The sequence below is a fragment of the Hyaena hyaena genome, unplaced genomic scaffold (assembly GCF_003009895.1).
Source record: "Hyaena hyaena isolate Hyena2069 unplaced genomic scaffold, ASM300989v1 scaffold_5, whole genome shotgun sequence".
Lineage (NCBI taxonomy): Eukaryota > Metazoa > Chordata > Mammalia > Carnivora > Hyaenidae > Hyaena > Hyaena hyaena.
Window position 1 is genome coordinate 7,629,840 of NW_024080637.1, and position 23,127 is coordinate 7,652,966.

General features: G+C 38.7%; 1 protein-coding gene across 1 annotated transcript in view; it reads right to left on the minus strand.

The window, feature by feature from the left end:
* The window catches only part of ZYG11A (zyg-11 family member A, cell cycle regulator), an 88,869-nt gene that overhangs the window by 21,002 nt on the left and 44,740 nt on the right, over positions 1-23,127 (minus strand). Inside the window, exons 6-12 of the mRNA XM_039238122.1 lie at positions 16,414-16,513; positions 16,262-16,315; positions 11,152-11,313; positions 11,032-11,076; positions 5,103-5,297; positions 1,166-1,227; positions 667-764 (exon numbers count right to left, since the gene is read on the minus strand). Of these exons, the coding sequence (XP_039094053.1) occupies positions 667-764; positions 1,166-1,227; positions 5,103-5,297; positions 11,032-11,076; positions 11,152-11,313; positions 16,262-16,315; positions 16,414-16,513 (716 nt within the window). The remainder of the gene's footprint in view (positions 1-666; positions 765-1,165; positions 1,228-5,102; positions 5,298-11,031; positions 11,077-11,151; positions 11,314-16,261; positions 16,316-16,413; positions 16,514-23,127) is intronic.

The window sequence follows — 23,127 nt, forward strand, 5'->3', positions numbered from 1 at the left end:
ATCCTTAGCAAAGAATGTTAAGTTCCCAATTGTCCAAACAGCCAAACATGTAAAAACATTTATCCTGGCTGGGAAACAACCGCTGACTCGTGGTCCTCCAGCCTCCTCCAGACCATTACAGAGAAGCAGATGTATATGTTACTATAGGAAGAGTATTCATGATCAACTGTTGAATGAAAAGAACAAGCTATAGGACAGCATGCATAGAATGAGCCCATTCTGTTTAAAAATATCCATATTTAGGTGGGAGGGGGGATGGGCATAGAGGAGGACACTTGTGGGGATGAACACTAGGTGTTATGTGGAAACTAATTTGACAATAAACTATTTGTAAAAAAAAAAAATCGATATTTATATATAGTATATACAAACTACAGTATGTGTATAGAGAAGTATTTGGGAGGATAGTTATAGTTATCAAATTATTAATAGTACCTACCTGTGGGGATAAGACTGGGAGCCAACTTTCACTTTCTATACTGCTTGAGCCCCCAAATATATTATAATTCTGTAGCATTTTTTAAATAAAAACATTTTTCAATTTCTTTTTTTAAGAAAAAATTAAGTCCAGTACATAGGTGAACAAACTGTCAAAATTCCATCTTGAACTTAATTAACCTTTATACAGAAAAATAGCTGGAAAACTATTATGTTTTGAATACATACGGTTTTTACTGCAGACATGATACATTGCCCATAGTGCCCAGAGCTGAACCGCTGGTTGAGAGAAGTTGCCAAGGAGTGGGAAAAATGCCCTGAAGGATCTGAAAAGGTACAAAGAAGTTCCTTTAGAACTCAGGCTAGTGTCTGTGATACAATAATTATTTTTAACCTTCTCCCCACAGGATCATTTCCTCATTGAGAGAAATGTATTTGTTGAGCACATATCAGAAGCTAACGCTTAAGAAAATTGCATTCTATGTTAGACAGTCTTTACGTTCAGTATGTGATTTCATCCTTAATCTTGCACATAGTAAGCCTCATTTTACAGATGAGTAAAACTAAGTCTCAGATGTCTTCTATAAGTGATTTTCCCAAAATCACAGAGAAATAGGATTTGAACATAAGACTATTTGACTATGTTTTAACACTGTACCATGGTCTCTACATAGTAAGTACAATGAGGACAAGCTTTCAGAAGAGTACTGCTCCATCAAGAGATTACCTGTAGGTCACCAACGCAGTCATCTTACAACTTGAACTTGGCCAATTCTGGATGGTTTCATACTATACAAAAAGAGAAACCAGGATTCTAGTATTGTATTCCATAACTTTTAAAAGGTCCTAATAGGCTGTTTCATGCCATTTATAATTACATATATATGAAAAAAACAAATCTTCAAATATGGGAATGATCACCCAAATTAAAGATACCTACCTGCTAAAGTATCAAGCAGATATCTGTTATATATGTAGAATAGGAGCAAAGTCATGTGGAAAACAGTACAATAAAAGGGGGCTTCGGTTTACAAAGATGCAGGACTTGGCATGCATCCATTCCTTTCCTAAATCCCATGACCAGAAATAGTAGAAATGGTTTAAAATAAAAGAAGGCAACCATACAAAGAACAAAGCAGAAGAAAAATGGTAACTGATATAACAGATCTAGCACTGGAGATTAAAAACTTTGAATAGAACCCCTAAAAAGACTTAAAATTTGGCACAAGTACTTCAGGAGGTGAGAACAAAAGTGGGGTTAAAATAAATAGCCAAAACATGGAAAGAGCCTAAGTGTACATCAAGTGATGAATGGATCAAGAAGATGTGGTTTATCTATACAGTGGAATACTACATGGCAATGAAAAAGAATGAAATCTGGCCATGTGTAGCAACATGGATGGAACTTGATGGTGTTATGCTGAGCGAAATAAGTCAGGCAGAAAAGGACAGATACCATATGTTTGCACATATAGGTGGATTGGGAGGAACTTAACAGAGGACCATGAGGGAGAAGAAGGGGGGAAATAGTGGGGGAGAGGGAGGGAGGCAAACCATGAGAGACTCTTGAATGCTGAGAGCAAACTGAGGACTGATGGGGGTAGGGAAGAGGGGAAGGGGGGTGATGGGCATGGAGGAGGGCAATTGTGGGGATGAGCACTGGGTGTTATATGGAAACCAACTTGACAATAAACTATTTAAAAAAAAAAAAGAAGTTGGGTTAAAACAGGAAGAGTGACTGAAAGGACCCAAGAATTAATATTCCCAGATCTTCTTTCCACACATAACAAAAATTTCTGGACTGAGCAACCAACCTTGTGAACAATTAAGGGTTGGAGTACCATGTTAAAATCAGGGATGAAATGAAAATCTAAATGATAAATGCTAAGGGTCCCGTGGACTCAACATTCTTCCTCTAGTGGGGTTTCAGACCATTGGAACCAAGCTTATCATTTTCAGTCAGGAGAATAGAAAATTCTTATTGAGGAAAATTCCAACAGTTCAGGACAGAAGATCTAATGATGACGACAGTGACTAATACAGGTCACTCTAGGTGAGTGACCACAGTTCACAAGTTCTACCTATCTGCACCTAGCTTCCAAATAACTCCCCTCTTAAATATGACTGGACAGCTGAAGATCTCCATATACTTTAAGAAAATCTGAAACATAAAGGAAGAAAATAGGGGAAAAAGCAACTTGCAGAAAACAGAAACCTTAAAGGAAGAGGAAAATTAAGAAAACCAACAAACAAACCAAAAAAACCAAACTAATCATTACTACCTTTAAAAAGATAATATATACAACAGCCATGGGAAAAGAGTAAGATATTGTATGAAAAATAAGCACTCAACAAAAATGAGTCCTTGAAAATTAAAAAATATAAATATTTAAGTATACATAATATATAAAGACATGTTAAAAGCTATAAAAAATAAATATATTGAGAAACCTGGGTGGCTCAGTCAGTTGAGCATCCAACTTTAGCTTAGGGTCATGATCTTACAGTTTGTGGGTTCAAGCCTATTTGGGCTGTGCTGACAGCTCAGAGCCTGGAGCCTGCTTCTGATTCTGGATCTCCTTCTCTCTGTCTCTCTCCCCTGTTCACACTCTCTCTCTCTCAAAAATAAAATAAATATTAAAAAATAAACAATAAAAACAGGTTAATATATTAAAAGTATATGTTAGGGGTACCTGGGTGGCTCAGTCAGTTAAGTGTCCAGCTCTTGATTTTGGCTCAGGTCATGAGCTCAACAAATTGTGAAGTCGAGCCCCACACTGAGTTCTGCACTGACAGTGTGGAGCCTGCTTGGGATTTTCTCTCTCTCTGCCCCTTCCTTGCTTGTGTGTTCACACTCTCTCTCAAAAAAAAAAAAAAGTTTAAAAATTAAGGGGCACCTGGGTGGCTCAGTTGGTTAAGCATCTGACTTCAGCTCAGGTAATCTCACAGTACGTGAGTTCAAACCCAGCATCAGGCTCTGTACTCACAGCTCAGGGCCGGGAGCCTGCTTTGGATTCTGTGTCCTCCTCTCTGCCCCTCCCCTGCTTCTGGTCTGTCTCTCTCTCTCTCCCATTCTCTCTCTCTAAATTTATATTTATTATAACAAACAGGGAAATAGGTAATAAAAATTGAGTCCAGGGAGGCCAACATCCTAAGGAAGAAAAAAAAAAAAAAAGAAGGGAGGGAGGGACTAAAGAAGAGAGAAGGAGAAAGAAATTTCCCAGAACTGAAGGAAACAAGCTTCTAGAGCAATCAGTAGCCAACGTAATGATGAAAATAAACCTATATCTAGGCACACTACAGCCGATTTTTGAGGACAAAAATCTTAAAGGTTACAAAGGAAAATGGCTTCTCAACAGTGATACTCAGAAAACAAAGACAAAGAAGTAATGACTTAAAAAGTCTGAAGGGAAAATATTCCAAAACTAAAATTCTATACCCAACCATGTGACAAACTAAATGTGTAGGTAAAATAATGGCCTTTTCAAACAGATACGGTCTGATTTTTTTATTTTTTATTTATTTATTTTTTAGAGCAGAGAGACAGTGTACGGGGGTGGGCAGGTTGGGAGGGGAAAGGGAAAGAGAGAGTCTTAAGCAGAATCCAAGCCCAGCGTGGAGCCTGATGCCCGGAGCAGAGCTTGACATAGGGCTCAATCTCATGACTCTGAGATCATGTAAAGTTTGAAATTTTCTATTTCATTCATTTCTTCTGAGAAAGCTACTAGGTAATATCCAAAAGAATGAGGGAGTACACCAAAAAACCAGAAAGGCATGCAATCCAGGAAACAGGGAATCCAACACCAGAGAGGTAAGGAGAAATCTCCAGGATGACAGTAAGGAATATACTGGAATGACAGCAGTATAGCAGATACACAAATAAGCAGACCACATGGAAGAAAAACTAGAAAGTTCTGAGAAAGAAGTCTCAAGAAGCTGAAGTAGATGGGATGTATTTGAATGTACTGAAAAGATATATATACTTATGAGTATAGGAAAGGGTATGCATAGGGAAAATGAGAAAAAGAATCTTTTTCCAGAGTGGCAAAATGAATAAACAGATAATGCCTAAAACTGCAAAGTGAAGAAGAAGCCACAGATGTTATTTAGATATGGAGATAAATATCAAAAGAAATAGCTTGAAAAAACACTGAAAGTGGAAAAGAGAACTGCTAAAGCCACATTCACCTATTTGCATGTGTAACTTTTATAAAAGAAAAATATCAGGAGGAACGTAACAAAGTGTTAACAGAAGTTAGGACTGGATGGTAGGATTAAGTATGATTTAGAATATTTTCTTTATACTTTTTTTATTATGATTCCCATTTTCTACAATTAATACATATTTCTAAAATTCTTGGGGTGCCTAGGTGGCCCAGCCAATTGAGCATCCGACTTAGGCTCAGGTCATGATCTCATGATCTGTGAGTTTGAGCCTTGTGTTAGGCTGTGTGCTGACAGCTCAGAGCCTGGAGCCTACTTCAGATTCTGTGTCTGCCTTTCTCTCTGACCCTCCCCTGTTCACACTCTGTGTGTGTCTCTGTCTCTGAAAAATAAACATTAAAAAAAAAATAAGAATAAAATAGTTATAAACTAGAAAAGTAAGTTTAATGCAAGAAGAGATTACGACAGAGTTTGTAAAGAGGAATGAATGGTCCTTGTACCAAATCCTGGAGAAGAGCACTCCTCTGAAGGTCATGGGACATCCAGGGCTGCTTGTCAGATGTCAGGTGGGCTATGATACCTGCAGCAAAATAGCTGACTTCCATTTCTTTGCTATGGAGCAAGCTGCTGATATGTTTCACCACATCTTCAGTCACCAGCTTGGAAGAGAGTTCTCTAACTTCAGCTATGTTGTTCTATAGGTAAAATGGAGCAGAAAATATCCGGGATAGGAAAGAAGAGAGAATCAGATAACGGTTCCTCTTCTTTTCCTACTGCTTAGTTTAGATACAGTCAGAATACTTCGCCCCATCCTCCTCCCTCTCAGGATAGCCTAATACCCACAATCTCATCCCTTGATGATGAGAATATTAGTAATGACAAATCACTGAGTGAGCACTTACTAAGTGCCAGGCACTGTACTAGACAGACAAAAAGGTCCTTTTTCTGCCTTATCTCATTTAATCTTTAATATGCTTTTACAAAGAAATAATTCACTCAGCAAGATTTAACTTGTCAGTTAGAACTTTTCAGGTTTACACTGCTAATAACTGGTTGAACTCAAATAAAATCCAGGCCTGACTCAAATACTTAAGATTGCTCAGGGCCTACTATCTGTTACATTAGCTTGAAATTTAACAGCAACAGTGAAAGGCAGGTAGTATTTTATTTTATATCTTAATTTTCTATGCTGTTTAACAAACTAACACAAACTTGGTGGCTTAAAACAACACACATTTTTTTCTCTCAGTTTCTGTGGGCTAGGAGTTCATTCATGGCTTAGCTAGCGCTTCTACTGTGAGGTCTCAAAAAGCCACAATCAAAGTGCTGGCTAGGCTGCATTTTCATCTGGGGGCTCCACTGGAGGGAAACCTATTTCCAAGCTCACAGACTGTTGACAACACTCATTAAGACTAAGGGTTTCATTTTCTTGCTGGAGGCCACCCTTAGCTCCTAGAAGCTGCCCACAGTTACTTCCTATGGGGCCTTCTTTCTCCAACCACTTATTTATTAGCAGCTTGCTTTTCAAACACATGGAAGAAGAGTCTCTCTAGCAGGTCTACTAGCAAGAAGGACTAACACAAGAGTCCCCCTAAATCTGAGCGGGATATGTTCTAAGACCCCCAGTGGATATGCCTGAAACCACAGACAGTACCAAATCCTATAGATACTGTTTTTTCTATGCATACATATGTATGATAAAGTTTAATGTATAAATTAGGCACAGTAAGAGATTAACAAATAATAGATTATTACTATATATGATATATATTATAACTATATATATAGTTTATAGTTTATATATAACTATATATATAACTATATATATAACTATATATATATAACTATATATAACTATATATATAACTATATAACTATATATAACTATATATATATAACTATATAACTATATATAACTATATAACTATATATATAACTATATATATCTATATATATATTACTATATATATAACTATATAACTATATATATAAAACTATATAACTATATATATAAAACTATATATATATAAAACTATATAACTATATATATAACTATATATATATATATATATATATATAAACAATCTTTCAACAGAGAGAGAGCATGGGCAGGGGAGGGGCAAAAAGAGAGGGAGAGAGAGAGAGAATCCCAAGCAGGCTCCATGATATCAGTGCAGAGCCCAACCCAGGGCTCAAACTCACAAAACCATGAGATCATGACCTAAGCAGATATCAAGAGTCCGACACTTAACCAACTGAGCCACCCAGGTGCCCCTCATGTAACTTTTATTACAATATATGGTTATAGGAGCACCTGGGTGGCTCAGTCGGTTAAGTGTCCAACTCTTGGTTTTGGCTCAGGTCAGGATCTCACAGTTTGTAAGTTCAAGCCCCACACTGGGCTTTGCGCTGATGGTGCAGAGCCTGCTTGGGATTCTGTCTCTCCGCCCTTCACCTGCTTGTGCTCTCTCTTGCTCTCTACAAAAAAAAAAAAAGTTACATGAATGAATGTGGTTTCTCTCTCAACATACTGAGAATCCCAATCAGGTTCTGCACGGACAGTACAGAGCCTGATGTGGGGCTCAAACTCACAAACTGTGAGATCATGACCTGAACTACAATCAAGAGCCAGATGCTTAACCAACTGAGTCACCCAGGTGCCCTCACTCAAATATTTTATTTTTCACTGTACTCACTCTTCTGCTTGTGATGAGATGTTAAAATGCCTATATGCCAAGATAAAAGAGTGGATGACATAGGCACGTGACATAGCATTAGGCTACTACTACTGACCTTAGGATCATTCCTCAGGAGGAGGATCACCTGCTTCCAGACTGTGACTATCTGAAACTATGGATAAGGGAGAGGGGTCTACTGTATAAAAACACTATAACAAAATCACAGAACTGATATCCTATCATCTTTGCTATATTCTGTTGGTTAGAAACAAGTCAAACATTTGAGAGGAGGGCTTTTACAAAGACATGAACACCAAGAAGAGATCAGAATAACTGGGAGTCACCTTAGGGTCTGTCCACCACAGAAGCGAAACACATAGTCAAACTGAATATAGCAGTTATTGTTCCTTGTGAAGCAGTTTTCAGAAAAGCATACCTAGAGACTAGTATGTTCAAAATAGCATCATACAGCACTATGCAGAAAACTATATTGTTTGAGATCGCTTACCCGAGCTTTTTTACAAGACCAGCTATACCCTATTGATTTCAGCAGAAACTGTACTATTTTGAGACTCACCCCAGTTTTTCCCAAAGCTAGCTATACATATCCTCATCAATAGTAGGATTTCAGCATTAAGTTGATCAGATGGAAGCCCCAGAAGAGGAGGGACATGACAGCCTCCTTACTATAACTGAGGACACCTGACATGAATCTCACAATTTCTCCTATAAGCTTGGCAAAGGCTACTTTTCTAGTATCTTTTTCATTTCAATAGTCTATGAACAAAATGTTGAGAAGATGGAAGCTAGAGGAGAACGTGGGTCTTCTTCATTCAGAAAAAGGAAGGAAAGGAGGCAACCTCAAAAACCCTCCACATTCTGAGAGACTCAGAAAAAAGTAAAAGACCTTTTAGGAAAGGTTAGCTAGTAGTAGGATACTTAGCTTTATATAGCATATATGAGGCTTCAATCCACCTTTCTGGCCTTATTTCCTATTGCTTTTCCCACCTTCTGCCAAAATTCAAGATATTCTTTATTACAGTGTCCCTTAAATGATTATATTTTCTCATCTTCCCTAGCTATAAGACCTTTGTCTCCTACTTCTTTTGTCCTATCTTTCTACTTTTTTGTACCTTCCAGATTTCTAATACTAATCATTTAATCTCCTCTACTCTGTTCTAAGTCCTGTATGTGCTAGGGATGCTAAAGTAAAGACATAGTCCCAGACTGCATGCTCTAGAATCAAAAGCTTCCACTAGACTTTGTGCTTTTCTAGCACTTAACACAGTCCATCTTAAATCAGGAAATTATTTATATACCTGTCTAAAACCCCTCCCCAACACTGAAGGACCATCAGCTTGATGTATTTCATGCATGGCAAACTGTAGGGATTTACAGTATGTCTTCATTACTTTCGGTAAATCTTCACCTTTACTTTCTGGAAACAAAGAAATTTCTCAATTATGGATATCATGACTGACAGGTAGTATAAATGTATAATCAAAGAAATTTTTAAAAAATTGATTGCCTTGTGGGCGCCTGGGTGGCTCAGTCGGTTAAGTGTCTGACTTTGGCTCAGGTCATAATCTCATGATTTGTGGGTTCGAGCCCTGCTTCGGGCTCTGTGCTGACAGCTAGCTCAGCGCCTGGAGCCTGTTTCAATTCTGTGTCTCCCTCTTTCTCTAACCCTCCCCTGATCATGCTGTTTCTCTCTCAGAAATAAAAAAAAAACATTAAAAAAATGTTTTTAATTGATTGCCTTGATAAAAAAGTATGGTAAAGTGGTTACTATCAGAGGGTCTAGAGCTAAACTGCTTGAGTTTGATATTTGAGCTGCCTCCTACTACTTAGGTAACAGGATAAATAGACCGTAACACAATTTTTCCTATCCCTGTGTGACTTAGCTGTGTGACTTTGCTGCTCCTCCCATCAAGGGGTGTCCACCATTAATGTCGGCTTAACCTTGGACACATAATAATAAGTATATATTTGGTCTCTGTTGCCAGTTCTTAAAAGAGAAGTCTTAAATCCCTTAGAATTTCTCAAGTGATAAGAATAATCAGAGCATCTTTGTTCTAATGAGGCAACACTTGGCAGGCACCTAAATAAATAGCTTCAGGATGGGGACTGGTTGCCAGAAAAACCAAACCTTAATTAGAAGCCTGAGACTTTCAGCCCCACCCTAAAACCTCTGGAGGCGGGGAAAGGAACTGAAGACTGAACTAACAATCAATCATGCTCATGTGATGAAACCTCCATAAAAAATCCTAAACAAAGGGTTTAGAGAACTTCTGAGTCAGTAAACACATCAAGGTGCTGGCAGGGTGGTGTGCCCAGAGAGAGTATGGAAGCTGTACATGTACCCATCCTTCCTAGCCATATACATTTCTTACAATTCACTGTTTCTGAGTTGTATCCTTTATAAAAACTGACAATATCAAGCAAATTGAATTCCAGAGTTCTCTGAGCCATTCTAGCAAATTATCAACCTGAGGAAGGGGTCGTGGAAACTCGTAATTTATAGCCAGATGGTCAGAAGTATGCGTGGGCCAAGACTTACAACTGGCAACTGAAGTGGGGTCAGTCTTATAGGCCTGAGCCCTTTAACTTCTGATATTAACTGTGAGAGAGGAATTGAACTGAAGTGGAGCGTACCCAGTTGTTACTGAGAAATGGAGAAGTGATTACTGGGAAACACCCCAGGCCACCTAGTGTGCTTTACTCAATGAGACATTAGAGGAGGCTTAAGAAGCACTTGCACAGTGGGGCTTACCTTCTAGTGCTACCCTGAAACTGCCAAGTAAAACAAGTCCATGATGAAAGGGGTGCCTGGCTGGCTCAGTCAGTAGAGCATGCAACTTTTGATCTTAGGGTCTTGAGTTCAAGCTCCACATTGGGCATAGAACTCCCTGGGGTGTGGGGAGGGGGTGGAGAAGAGAAGAGAAAGGCAAGGGGGAGGAGGAGAAGAAGAAGAAATTACTTACAGAGATACAAGGCCCAACTAACAACCTGTACCAACTGTCTCAGTGAGAGTTAGGCCATCTTAAGCACATCTAGCCTTAGTTGAGCCACCAGATGACTACAGCAACATGAATAACTCCACCGGAATTATTGAGACCATAAGAAGAACTGTACAGCTAAGCTGAGTTCAAACTGTTGACTCACAGATTCAAAAGTAAATAAAATGGCTGGGTTTTTTTCTTTCATAGCTTATTGTCAAGTTGGTTTCCATATAACACCCAGTGCTCATCCCAACAAGTGCCCTCCTCCATGCCCATCACCCCCCTTCCCCTCTCTGCCACCCCCATCAGCCCTCAGTTTGTTCTCAGTATTCAAGAGTCTCTCATGGTTTGCCTCCTTCCGTCTCCCCAACTATTTTGTCCCCTTCTCCTCCTCCATGGTCCTACGTTAAGTTTCTCCTGATCCACTTATAAGTAAAAACATATGGTATCTTGTCTTTCTTTGCCTGACTTACTTCACTCAGCATAACACCCTCGAGTTCCATCCACATTGCTACAAATGAAAATGGCTGTTGTTTTAAGCTGTAGTTTGTTCACAGCAATAGAGGACTGATATGGTATCACTTTACAGGGAATCATGTGAACATTAAATGAGTTCATACACAGAAATTGCTTACAAAAGTGCCAAGCATATAGTAGGTGCTACATAAGTGTTAGTTTTCTTATTTATTTATTTATTTATTTATTTAATTTATTTATAATCAGAAATAACTGAAAACGATTCACCTTACCCAAAGACCAAGTACTTTGCTTTGTATTGCTGACTCTGAAAAAGTCTGTCAAAAGAATATACAGATTACTTTACCGTGAAAAAAAGAACTTTACATATAAACCTAATTCTGTCTTCCCACCTCCAAGACTTGGATGAAGATCGACAATCCTTGATTTTCTATAAAGTGGTTGCAAGCAGCTGGAGACTCATCTGTAAGATTCCAAAGTGCTTTCAAAGTAAACAAGAGGGTGACATCATCTAAATTTTCAGTAGTCTTTTGTTTTACTATTGTTAGAAGTTCCTAAAAACCAAAGAGACAAAGAGTTAGATGCCCCAGTGACGGATTCAATTACAATATAAGGAAAGCAATAGTTGTTCTACCACTTAATAGCTCTGTGATCCATTCTTTCTCTATATAACGAGTTACACCTAACTCCTAAGGTTTTTATGAAGATTAAATTTAAAAAAATTAAACTTTAATGAGCACTTAATCTAGTTCTTAGTCCTTGTCACTAAGACTCATAATCAAGTACATATTAGCTATTCCATTATTCATTTGGGAATGTTTAATCAACATCTCCTGGAAATCAAGCACTTAATTCAGGTAAGAGAGATTAAAAAAAAACACCAACTGTTGGTTTTTCTCAACTAAATAAAAGAATTTTAAGTTTTGGTAAACGTTCTGAAGGAAACACATAAAACCTTAAGAATTTATTTTAGAAAGGTAGGGAAAGGAAGCCTCCATCAAATGTAGTATGTACACTGAAACAAATGAGACCAGAAAAGAAAGAGGTATAATGAGTTAAGCAAGGAATGGAGACACAGAGGGGGAGGGAGTATGCCAGGCAGAGAAAAAGTATGCTGTTCTAGGTCACTTGAGCAGATCAGTATGGCTAGAGGTTAACACCAGTACTACAACCATATGTCGTAATAGATTAAAGAAATCATTGGCTCATGTTAACAGAGGTTTCAAAACACCATTTCATATCAGAATATTTTGGGACACGAGTTAGGCTAGCATTCTGGCTTTCCTGCAAGTGGATTAGACTGTTGTAAGAGAGGGGAAAGACAGCTGTTTTCACTTAACCACTTAATAAAAACATACATAAAATATAATAGCACTGAACAAATCAGAGTATGTTTGTTTTCAGGAAGAATGAGACCACCTCAAAAATTTTACCCAATCAGGAGGGAATGTATCAAAAGAGTTTACCACAAAAATAAAGCTGTGAGAGCCAAGAGGGAAGTGTAAGAGTGACACCCAGCACTGGTGGCAATCATCTAGACAACCAATGGGACGAGTGACAGCAAAGCAAGGGCAGGAGCAGGGAAAGTGAGCTGACTCTGACAATAATAACGACTGCAGCCAGGCCCATGGTTAGACACTTTATATATTTTTACCTTAATGACATTCAAAATAACTGCAAAATATTACTCCTATGACAGATGCCTGTTTATCAGATGATGCCAGTTTTCAGATGAAGAATCTGAGGCACAGAGAAGATAAATTATCTAAGGTCTCAGTTGACTAGTGGCTGAACATGGCTTGTTTTCACCCAAAGCCTGAATTTTTGGTAACATTACCTAACTTGTTTCTCCAAGAACTACAGGGCTGCTCTTCCCTCGGTGTTACTTCAGTACTTGCTCTCTATCTCACTCTATTCTGTATCTGTCTATTCCTGTTAACCATTCCCAATACCTCCATCACATCATCTTGACAAGACTGCTGCCTCAAACACCCTAGTTTATACCCTTGATACTGAAACAAACTGCTTGAGTCTCACCTTCAATATCTGCCAGCACACTTGGAGAGTGCATTCAACTATATCTGGGAATTCTACTGGATGTCTCAATGAATTTGCTCCCAAGACCACTGTTTTTTCATCATTCTCTCTGTCCTCAGACTTTCATCACCATCTTTTTATACCTCTCATTTGATCACCTCATCTAGTTTTCCATGAACTCTTGCTGTTCTTCCTAACAAAGGCTACCAGCCTACCAGCACTCCCTTCTGTTCTAGTCTAAAGCCAACAACTTTACTCCTGCTCTATATACAAATCCTGCACACGCACAAAGATCTGGCACCAAATTACTTCCCTCTGTCTTGCCTTTGCCATCAATTTCTCTTTTTTTTTCAGAAATGTTTTCAAGGCCATAGAATACATCCTAATGTAATTGATTTTGGAAAAAAGCAACTGCTGGCCCCATGTAGTATCTTCCTGTCTCTTTTTTTCTCATTAAAGTATATCAAAAAGTTGCTTCCATGCTGCACCTCCCATTTGCTCTTCATTGTGGTCCAAATAGGCTCTGTCACACTACTCTACTGAAATATGTAAACAAGATGACTAATGACTTCCATCCTGCCAAATCCTACTGGCACCTCTCTGTTCATCTCATTCAACCACTCAATAGCATCTGACATGACTACTCAAATTTTCTGGATATAATTCTCTTGCATTCTAAGACATCGCTCTTTCTTGGTTTTCTAACTCATTTTTGACACTCCTCCTCGCTATCCTTCCCTAGCTTGCCCTTCACTTTCTAACACACTTATTCTAGTCCTTCTTTTTGCTCTGTATGTACTCCACACTCTCCAGGTGATGACATCCATATCAGATCTGAGGACTCAAATTATTCTCACCCAATCCACTGACCTGTGCCCCATATCAAACTGCCTCTGTGACATCTCAAGCACTGTAGAAATCAACATGTCTAAAATCACTCTTAACTTCTATCCCCCAAACCTACTGACTACACATCAAATACTTGTAAGATTCTACTTATGACAGCAACGCAAAGGTAAAAACTTTAGGAATAAATTTAAGAAATACAGAATATCAACATTAAGACAACACCCATATACATCTGGGGCACAGAGAAGACTGGATAAATGGAGTAACATCTCCTGTTCTCAGAAGGAAAAATCAGTATCGCAGAGATGTCAATTCTTTTTTAATTTTTTAAAATGCTTTTTATTTATTTTTGAGTATGAGCAGGGGAGGGTCAGAGAGAGAGGGAGATACAGAATCCGAAGATAGGCTCCAGGCTCTGAGCTAGCTATCAGCACAGAGCCCGACGTGGGGCTCAAACCCATGAACTGTGAGATCCTGACCTGAGCCGAAGTTGGACACTTAACCGACTGAGCCACCCAGGTGCCCCAAGATGACAATTCTTCTAAGTAAATCTATAAATTTAACATAATCCCAAAGAAAACTGCTTTTTTTAAAACAAGAAAAGTCAATTCAGGTATTCACCTTTAAAAAAAAAACAAAGAAGGACACCTGAGTGATTCAGTTGGTTATGTATCTGACTCTTGGTTTTGGTTCGGGTCATGATCTCACAGTTCATGGGACTGAGCCCCGTATCGAGCTCTATGCTGACAGCTTCGAATTGTCTGTCTTCTTCTTTCTCTGCCCTTCCTCTGCACTCTCTGCCCCCTCTGTCAAAAATAAATATACGGATAGATAGATAGATAGATAGATACATATATACATACATACATACATACATACATACATAAATAGAAACCCAAGAAAAGATCTTAACTATTAAGGAATTTATAAAACTAGTAAATAAAAAGTGTGGTATCAGCATATAAACAGACATACAAACTAACGCAACACAGCACAAAGTTCAGAAACAAATGCAAATAGATAAGGGAATTTAATATATGATAGAGGAGCAATGTGTAACAGTAGATAAGAGATAATTTATTCAATAGAAGGTGCAGAGGCAGATATTGAGAAAAAACACCAACTCTTATATCATACAAAAAAAAAAGCTTCAAGTAAATCAAGGATTTACATATTAAAAGAAAGGAAACCACAGATAAAAATCAAGAGAAATCTTTAAAAGATACTCTTTGGAGTATGGAAATACTTTCAAACTGTGCCATCAATGCCAGAGAAATAAAATGATAAATTTAACCCTATAAACATTTTTAAATTACTGCATGGCAAAACATGTCATAAATAAAGTAAAAATAACCGAACAGCCAAATGGGGAAAATATATGCATCTCACATCAGAGTCAAAGGCTCAATTCCTTAATATACAGCAAAGTCTTTTAAATCATAAGAAAGTCAGCAACCCAAAAGGGAAAACAGGGGCATCTGGGTGGCTTGGGTCATTTTCTCATGGTTCCTGAGTTCAACTTCTACGTCAGGCTCTCCACTGTCAGCACAAGCCCACTTCGGATCCTGTACCCTCCCCCCCCCCGCCCCTCCTCCACTGGTTCTCTCAAAATAAATTAATTAATTTAAAAAAAAAAAAAAAAAGGAAACCGATCACGGCCATGAATAAATAGTTCACAGGAAACATAAATGTTCTGGGGCGGGGAGAGGCAGGGGAGGAAGGTATTGCAGGTTCATCTCAAAACAAATGCAAAATAAAACAACGATGTACATTTTTTAGTTAGCAATATTAGCATAATCATAAGGTAAATACTGATTACTGAATAAAAATTAGGATATTAATTTATTGGAAAAGGAGATAATTTATAGAAATACATGTAAGAGAGGGGCACCTGGGTGCCTCAGTTAGTTAAGTGTCCACCTCTTGATTTTGACTCAGATCATGATTTCATAGTTTGTGGGATCGAGCCCTACATCGGAAAATACATGTATCTGTCAACACAGAGTCAGCTTGAGATTCTCTCTCCCTCTCTCTCTGCAGCTTCCTCCCTCCTTCACTCTCTAACATTAATTAATTAAAACAATCAATGTAAAAATTTATTTAAAGTTATGTCTGAGGGGCGCCTGGGTGGCTCAGTCAGTTAAGCATCCGACTTCAGCTCAGGTCATGATCTAACGGTTCGTGGGTTCGAGCCCTGCGTCAGGCTCTGTGCTGACAGCTAGCTCAGAGCGTGGAGCCTGCTTCAGATTCTGTGTCTCCCTCTCTCTGACCCTCCCCTGCTCGCACTGTCTCTCTCTCTCTTTCTCTCTCTCGAAATAAATAAAAACACTAAAAAAGTTAAAAAAAAAAGATACGTGTGAGAGAGCGAAGTTCTTATTTACTATAGCAGCAGAATCACTAGAAAACACACACAATGATAAATCAAGTTAAAAGCACTTTATTTAGAGATGTGAGGTAAATCCCAGAATGGCAGTAAGAACAGAAAGTAGTTTCTTTTGGGGAGCAGGTCTTTAGAGATTTTTCATTTCTAAGCCTTCTAGAATGATTAAACTTTTAAAATTATGTTCATAAATTTTTTATTGGAAAAAAAGGTTATAAAATCGACAATCAACTTACTTTAACTGCCATGAGGAGCTCTTCCTTAAGCTGTGCAGTTTGCTCAGATGAGAGCTGTAAGAAAACAAAAAGCTGAAAGTAAAACACTGGCTCTATCCGAGCTCCATCGAGACTCAGGAGAGAAATCTGGACTTTAGCAATCACATATGTACCTGCAGGGCTAGTATAGAGGTGATGCTCACTGCCATTGTTTGCATCTTGGGGTTCTCATGCTTACACAGCCATCTCATAACAAACTTGGCAGCATCAAACCTGAAAAACACTATTTTTCTCACGATAAAGTTTTAAACTGTAAATAAGGAGAGAAGAAATCACTTAACCTCCCCAACAAATCCTGTATCTTGTACTTCTAAGCCCTCAGCCATGAAAATCAAAAGCATCTGGCAAAAAGAAGAGAAGGTCACAAGAGGAAGAGAAGAGTAGGCAAATTAAGAATGTAAGCAAAATGCACAGAATTCAAAGTAAGATTAGCAGGGGCGCTTAGGTGGCTTAGTCAGTCAAGCGTCCAACTTCCCGGTTAGGTGATGATCTCATGGCTGTTGAGTTTGAGCGCCATGTCGGGCTCTGTGCTAACAGCTGAGAGCCAGAAGCCTGCTTCAGATTCTGTCTCCCTCTCTCTCTGGCCCTCCCGTGCTCACACTGTCTGTCTCCTTCAAAATAAACATTTAAAAAAACAAAGTAAGATTAGCAGACCTAAGAAAAACTTATTTTTAGCATTCAGTTTTTAGTTTCATGGGTCTAAAAACAAAGGAAAATTCCCCAACAGGCAGTAATTTGTAAGCTGAATTGTAGACAGTACTAAAATGCCACTGCAAACAAATCACAAAGCTAAAGAAAATTCATGCCCTTTTACAGAGGCAGTTCCTATTGACTGTAATTATAGGAACGAAGACTGAGTTGAGAAAGATCTTCTAACTTTCAAGAGAAGGTAGAAATCAATTTTTTTTAATGAGGAAGATCACCTTCTCTATTGTATCTTTAAAAGTCAACTCCCATTTAAAGTACACATTTCCTTTTTTTTTTAAAATTTATTTATTTTTGAGAGAGAGTGAGCGAGCTAGCAAGTGAGCAGAGAAGGGGCAGAGAGAGGCAGAAACAGTAGCAGGCTCCAGGCTCCAAGCTGTCAGCACAGAGACCAAAGCAGGGCTTGAACTCAAAGACCATGAGACCATGACCTGAGCCAAAGTCAGATGATTAACCAACTGACCCACCCAGGTACCACCACATTTCAATTAGATTCAAGAATGGCTTAGTCTAACAACCCCACACCCACATACCACAGGCTTTGTTCATTCCAGCCTGTGCTTAATTTTTCTGTTAACAGCAACCAACTATTATAAATGTTTTTGAGCTCGAAACTGGAAGGTTATAAAGGCCTCAAGAGGAGTCCTTTGGAGTCAAGGATGATGGCTTTCTTAATTATCATCAATAAAATAATAACAAAGAATGTACTGTATTTAGAACAGACTTTTTTTTTTTTTTTTTTTTTTAAAGAAAGCACAAGCCAGGTTGAGGAGCAGAGGCAGGGGAAAGAGAAAGAGAGGGTGACAATCTTAAGCAGGCTTTGAGCTCAGCACAGAGCCTGATGCAGGGCTCGATCCCATGATCCTGGCATCTCTATACCTGAGCTGAAATCAAGAGTCAGGTGCTCAACTGACTAAGTCACCCAGGCGCCCCTAAACAGGCTCTACTTTTTTTTTTTTTTTTTTTAACATTTTTAAAAAATGTTTTATTTATTTCTGAGAGACAGAGAGACAGCATGAGCAGGGGAGGGTCAGAGAGAGAGGGAGACACAGAATCCGAAACAGGCTCCAGGTTCTGAGCTAGCTGTCAGCACAAAGCCCAACATGGGGCTCGAACCCACAAACCATGAGATCATGACCTGAGCCGAAGTCGGACGCTCAACCAACTGAGCCATGCTGGTGCCCCAACAGGCTCTAGTTCTTAAGCTAGGCACCCTGAGAAGTACTTTACAAACATCTTCATGTCTAATCCTCGTAAGAGTCACTATTTTACAAATGAGGAAACTTATGAAAAAATAATGGAAGGTAGAAACTGAATCCAAGTATGTTTGACTCTCTGGAGCCCATGTTCCTGCCACTCATGACCTTGAATTGGAATCACTTTGAGAGAGAGACAACATTTGCAAACATAGCTGACCCTGGAACAACACAGGTTTGAACTGTTCTGGTCCACTTACACACAGATATTTTTCAATAAATATATTGGAAACTATTTTGGAGATTTGCAACAATTTGAAAAAAAAAACTCACCAACAAACCTCATAGCCTAGAAATATGAAAAAATTTAAGAAAAAGTTAGGGATTTGTAAATGTACAAAACATATGTAGACACTTGTGACAAGTTTCTTTTACTATTTACTACCATAAAATGTATATACATCTACTATAAAAGGTTAATAAAATTTATTGAAACTTACATAAACACTTATAGACAATACATAGCACATTCAGTTAACAAAAATGTAAATAAACCTAAGGTAGATAGTTTTAATTTTTAAAAAATGTTTATTTATTTTTGAGACACAGAGGGACAGAGTGCAAGTGGGGGAGTGGCAGAAAGAGAGAGAGGGAGACACAGAATCCGAAGCAGGCTCCAGGTTCCGAGCTGTCAGCGGAGAGCCCAGCATTGGGCTTGAACCCACGAACTGTGAGATCATGACCTGAGCCAAAGTCAGACGCTCAATCGACTGAGCCACCCAGGTGCTCTGATACAGTATTAACTATATAAAATTAACTGTACTACACGCTAAACTACTGTAATTATTTCACAGCCACCTCCTGTTAATATTACAGTGAGATTAAGTGTGTGCATCTGTATCCACTTAAAATGCCCTGCAACACTAATCACTCCACATGATTAGTTTTTCTCTCCAGTAAACTGCATATGGTAGCAAAAAATAATCTCTTGCAGTGCTCATGTATTTTTCATTGTGTTTAGTAAAATACTGTAAACCCTGAATAATACCAGGGGACCCATATAAAGTGCCACTAATGATACTGGAAGTACTCCCTAGAAATAAAGAAAAATCATGCCATTACAAGAAAAAGTTGAACTGGCTGATATCTACCATAGACTGAAGACAACAACTGGGGTGCCCATCATTTCCAGATAAATGAATCCAGAATAAAGACATAGTTTAAAAAAAAAAGGAAATTGGTGAAGGTGTCACTGCAGCTATGCCAGCTGACATGAAACCTTGCACTTTTTGCAAAACACCTTTTTATCTTATTGAAAATGCAGGTTTAAAAAAATTTTTTTTAATGTTTTTATTTATTTTTGAGAGAGAGATAGACACAGCGTGAGCAGGTGAGGGTCAGAGAGAGAGGGAGACACAGAATCTGAAGACAGCCTCCAGGCTCTGAGCTAGCCAAAGCACAGAGCCCAACACGGGGCTCGAACCCACGAACCGTGAGATCATGACCTGAGCCAAAGTTGGACGCTTAACCAACTGAGCGACCAAGGCGCCCCTGAAAATGCAGCTTTTATGTGGGCAGGGATTGCTGTAAGAAAAGCATACTTCTAAACTCTAATATAACTTGAGAAAAAGTGATTACATGCCAAGTTAAAGGAAAAGGAAGGTAAAGGATCTAAAACTGCAAAACATTTTTTAAGTTTGTTTATTTTTTTGTAATTTCTATAACCAATAGGCTCAAACTCACAACCCTGAGATCAAGAGTTGCATGTTCTTGGGGCGCCTGGGTGGCTCAATCGGTAAAGCGTCTGACTTTGGCTCAGGTCATGATTTCATGGTTCGTGAGTTCGTGCCCCGCATCAGGCTCTGTGCTGACAGCTAGCTCAGAGCCTGGAGCCTGTTTCAGATTCTGTCTCCCTGTCTCTCTGACCCTCCCTTGCTCACACTGTCTCTCTCTCAGAAATAAATAAAACATTAAAAAAAAAAAAAAAGAGTTGCATTTTCTTCTGGGGCACCTCAGTGGCTTAGTCTGTTGAGCATCCGACTCCTGACTTCAGCTCAGGTCATGATCTCATCGCTTATGAGTTTGAGCTCCACATCAGGCTCTGCACTGGCTCTCTCTCTGGCCCCTCTCTACTGGCACGTGTGTGTTCTGGCTCTCTCATAATAAATAAATAAATAAATAAACTTGGGGGTGGGGGGAAGAGCCACATGTTCTTCTGACTGAGCCAGGTGACCCTAAAACTACAAAATTTAATGCTAGCAAAGGATGTTTTACTTTTTAGAGAGAGATTTGACTTAATGCAGGAAGGGATAGGTTAACTCTACTTACTGTTTTGTGCAAATGCAGTCAATTTTATGTAAGAACTGCTCTTATCCATAAAGCTACTAACCTCCAAGACTTGAAAAGAAAAGATAAACATAGGCTGCTAGTCTTTTGGTTGGACAACAAGAAGGCCTGGACAAGAACCCATTTTATGGATTGGTTCCATACTTATGCCTGAAGTCAGGAATTATCTTGCCAATGAAGGACTGCCTTTAAAATCCTTTTCATATTGGGGCACCTGGGTGGCTCAGTTGGTTGAGCATCCAACTTTGGCTCAGGTCATGATCTCACGGTTTGTGGGATCATGCTCCATGTTGGGCTCTTGTGCTGACAGCTCAGAGCCTGGAGCCTGTTTCAGATTCTGGGTCTCCCTCTCTCTGTCCCTACCCCACTTGCACTGTCTGTCTCTCTCTCTCTCTCTCAAAAAATAAATAAACATTAAAAAAAAAAAAAGTTTTTAAATCCTTTTCATACTGGATAATGCCCCTGGCCGTCTAGAACTCCATGAGTTCAACAATGAAGGCACTTAAGTAGTCTATTTGCCCCCAAACACAGGGTCTCTAATTCAGCCTCTAGATCAGGGGGTGACAGGGCCTTTAAGGCTCATCACACAGTACTTTATGGCATGACTTTCAACATTTTGGAAGAGAATCTCAATAGAACACCATGAAAATCTGGAAGAATTACACCATCAAAGATGCCACTATTGTTACAGGAAAAGCCATAAAAGCCATCAAGGCTGAGACAGTAAATTTCTGCTGGAGAAAACTGTATCCATTTGCTCTGTATAACTTCACAGGATTTACAACAGCCAATCAAGGAAATCATGAGGGATCGTAGATATGGCCAAAAGTAAGTGGGGGTGAAGTTTCAAGATACAGATCTTGGAGAAATTCAAGAGTTAATAGACACAATACCAGAGGAATTAATAGATGTCGATTTGATAGAGATGAGTGCTTCCAAACCAGTGCTGGACAGCAAGGAAGAAGATATAAAAAAGAAGTGCTAGAGGTGCATGGGTGGCTCAGTCAGTTAAGTGTCAGACTTTGGCTCAGGTCATGACCTCACTATTCGTGCATTCAAGCCCCGTGTCCGGCTCTGTGCTGAAAGCTCGAAGCCTGGAGCCTGCTTCGGATTCTGTGTCTCCCTCTCTCTCTGCCCCTCCCCCTCCCCCGGTCTGTCTCTCTCTCTCTCAAAAATAAATAAACATTAAAAAAAAAAAAAAAAAAAAAGCAGTGCCAGATAATAAATTGACACTAGACAATCGGGCAGAAAGATCCTGATGATTCAAGACTGCTTTTGACTTATTTTATAAGGTGGACACTTCTATAATACAGGCAATGAAACTAAAGCAAATGGTGGAAGAAGGATTGGTACTTTATAGAAACATCTTTAGAGAAATGAAAAATCAAAGTCAGAGAGAAATTATGATGTATTTCTTTAAAGTTACACCAAGTGTGTCTGCCTCCCCTTCCATGTCCTCCACCTCTTTCACAGCCAAGACAGCAAGACTAACCTCTCCTCCTCCTCCTCAGCCTAGTCAACATGAATACAATGAGGATGAAGACCTTTATGATGATCCACTTCCACTAAATGAGCAGTAAACAATCATCATGCCTACAGTTAACAAACATCCCTGTTGTGTATTCATCTTCATGTGAACATCTAGTAACTTTATAGCAAGAATTGTATGACAGGTTTCTGTGTCCTTATTATCGTCTAAGTATTGATAATGTACAACATCACATGCAAGACCTGCATGGACGTGGACAGCCTATCTTTACAGGACATAAGGTAAGCAATATTTAATATAAAATTAAAAACATGTTAGTTTTCTTATCGTTCTGTAACTTTGTTTTCCAAGAATTATGTTACCATATAGTATGCCTCTGCCATAACTGGAGAAACTGCATAACCCTATTATCAGAGGCAAGTAGTTTCTTTTCCTTAAAGTAACAATGTTTCCAATACTGTATAATAAATATGACTGTTTTGCTCTATGCCATGAAAATTTTATAGCAATTCATTCATTAGTGTAAGGCTAGGTTACCATGAAGCAATTCATTGATTATACTATACTACCATAAAGCAATCATATTGCTGCTTCTTCATTATCAATGCATGAGTATACATGCAATATTTTTCACATAATCTTTCCTTCTTCCCTTCCTTCCTAAGTAAACTCTTCTGCCAACATAGGGCTTGAACTCAATGACCCTGTGATTGAGTCACATTCAGACAGCCAGATACCCCACATTATCTTTTCATTTTTGATGTCTACTGCAATACATAAAACATCTACAGTGTTTTGTAGAAGAGGATATTGATGTAAGTACTGACAGAAGATTCACCTTTTAAGTAGATAATATAAACTTTTGGTATCAATAAAATACAGTCTAGTACTATAATGTATTGTGTTTTCTATTTATGTTTTTTTTCTTTTTTAAAACTAGTACTTAAATTCTGGTTGAGTCAAAAGTTATACATGCATTTTGACTGGGGGGAATGTGTGTGCTATGTGTCAGTGTCCCTTATCTCTGTATTTTTCCAGGGTCATCTGTAGGGTACTCCAATCACTTCTGTGGAAGAGGCTCAACAGAATAC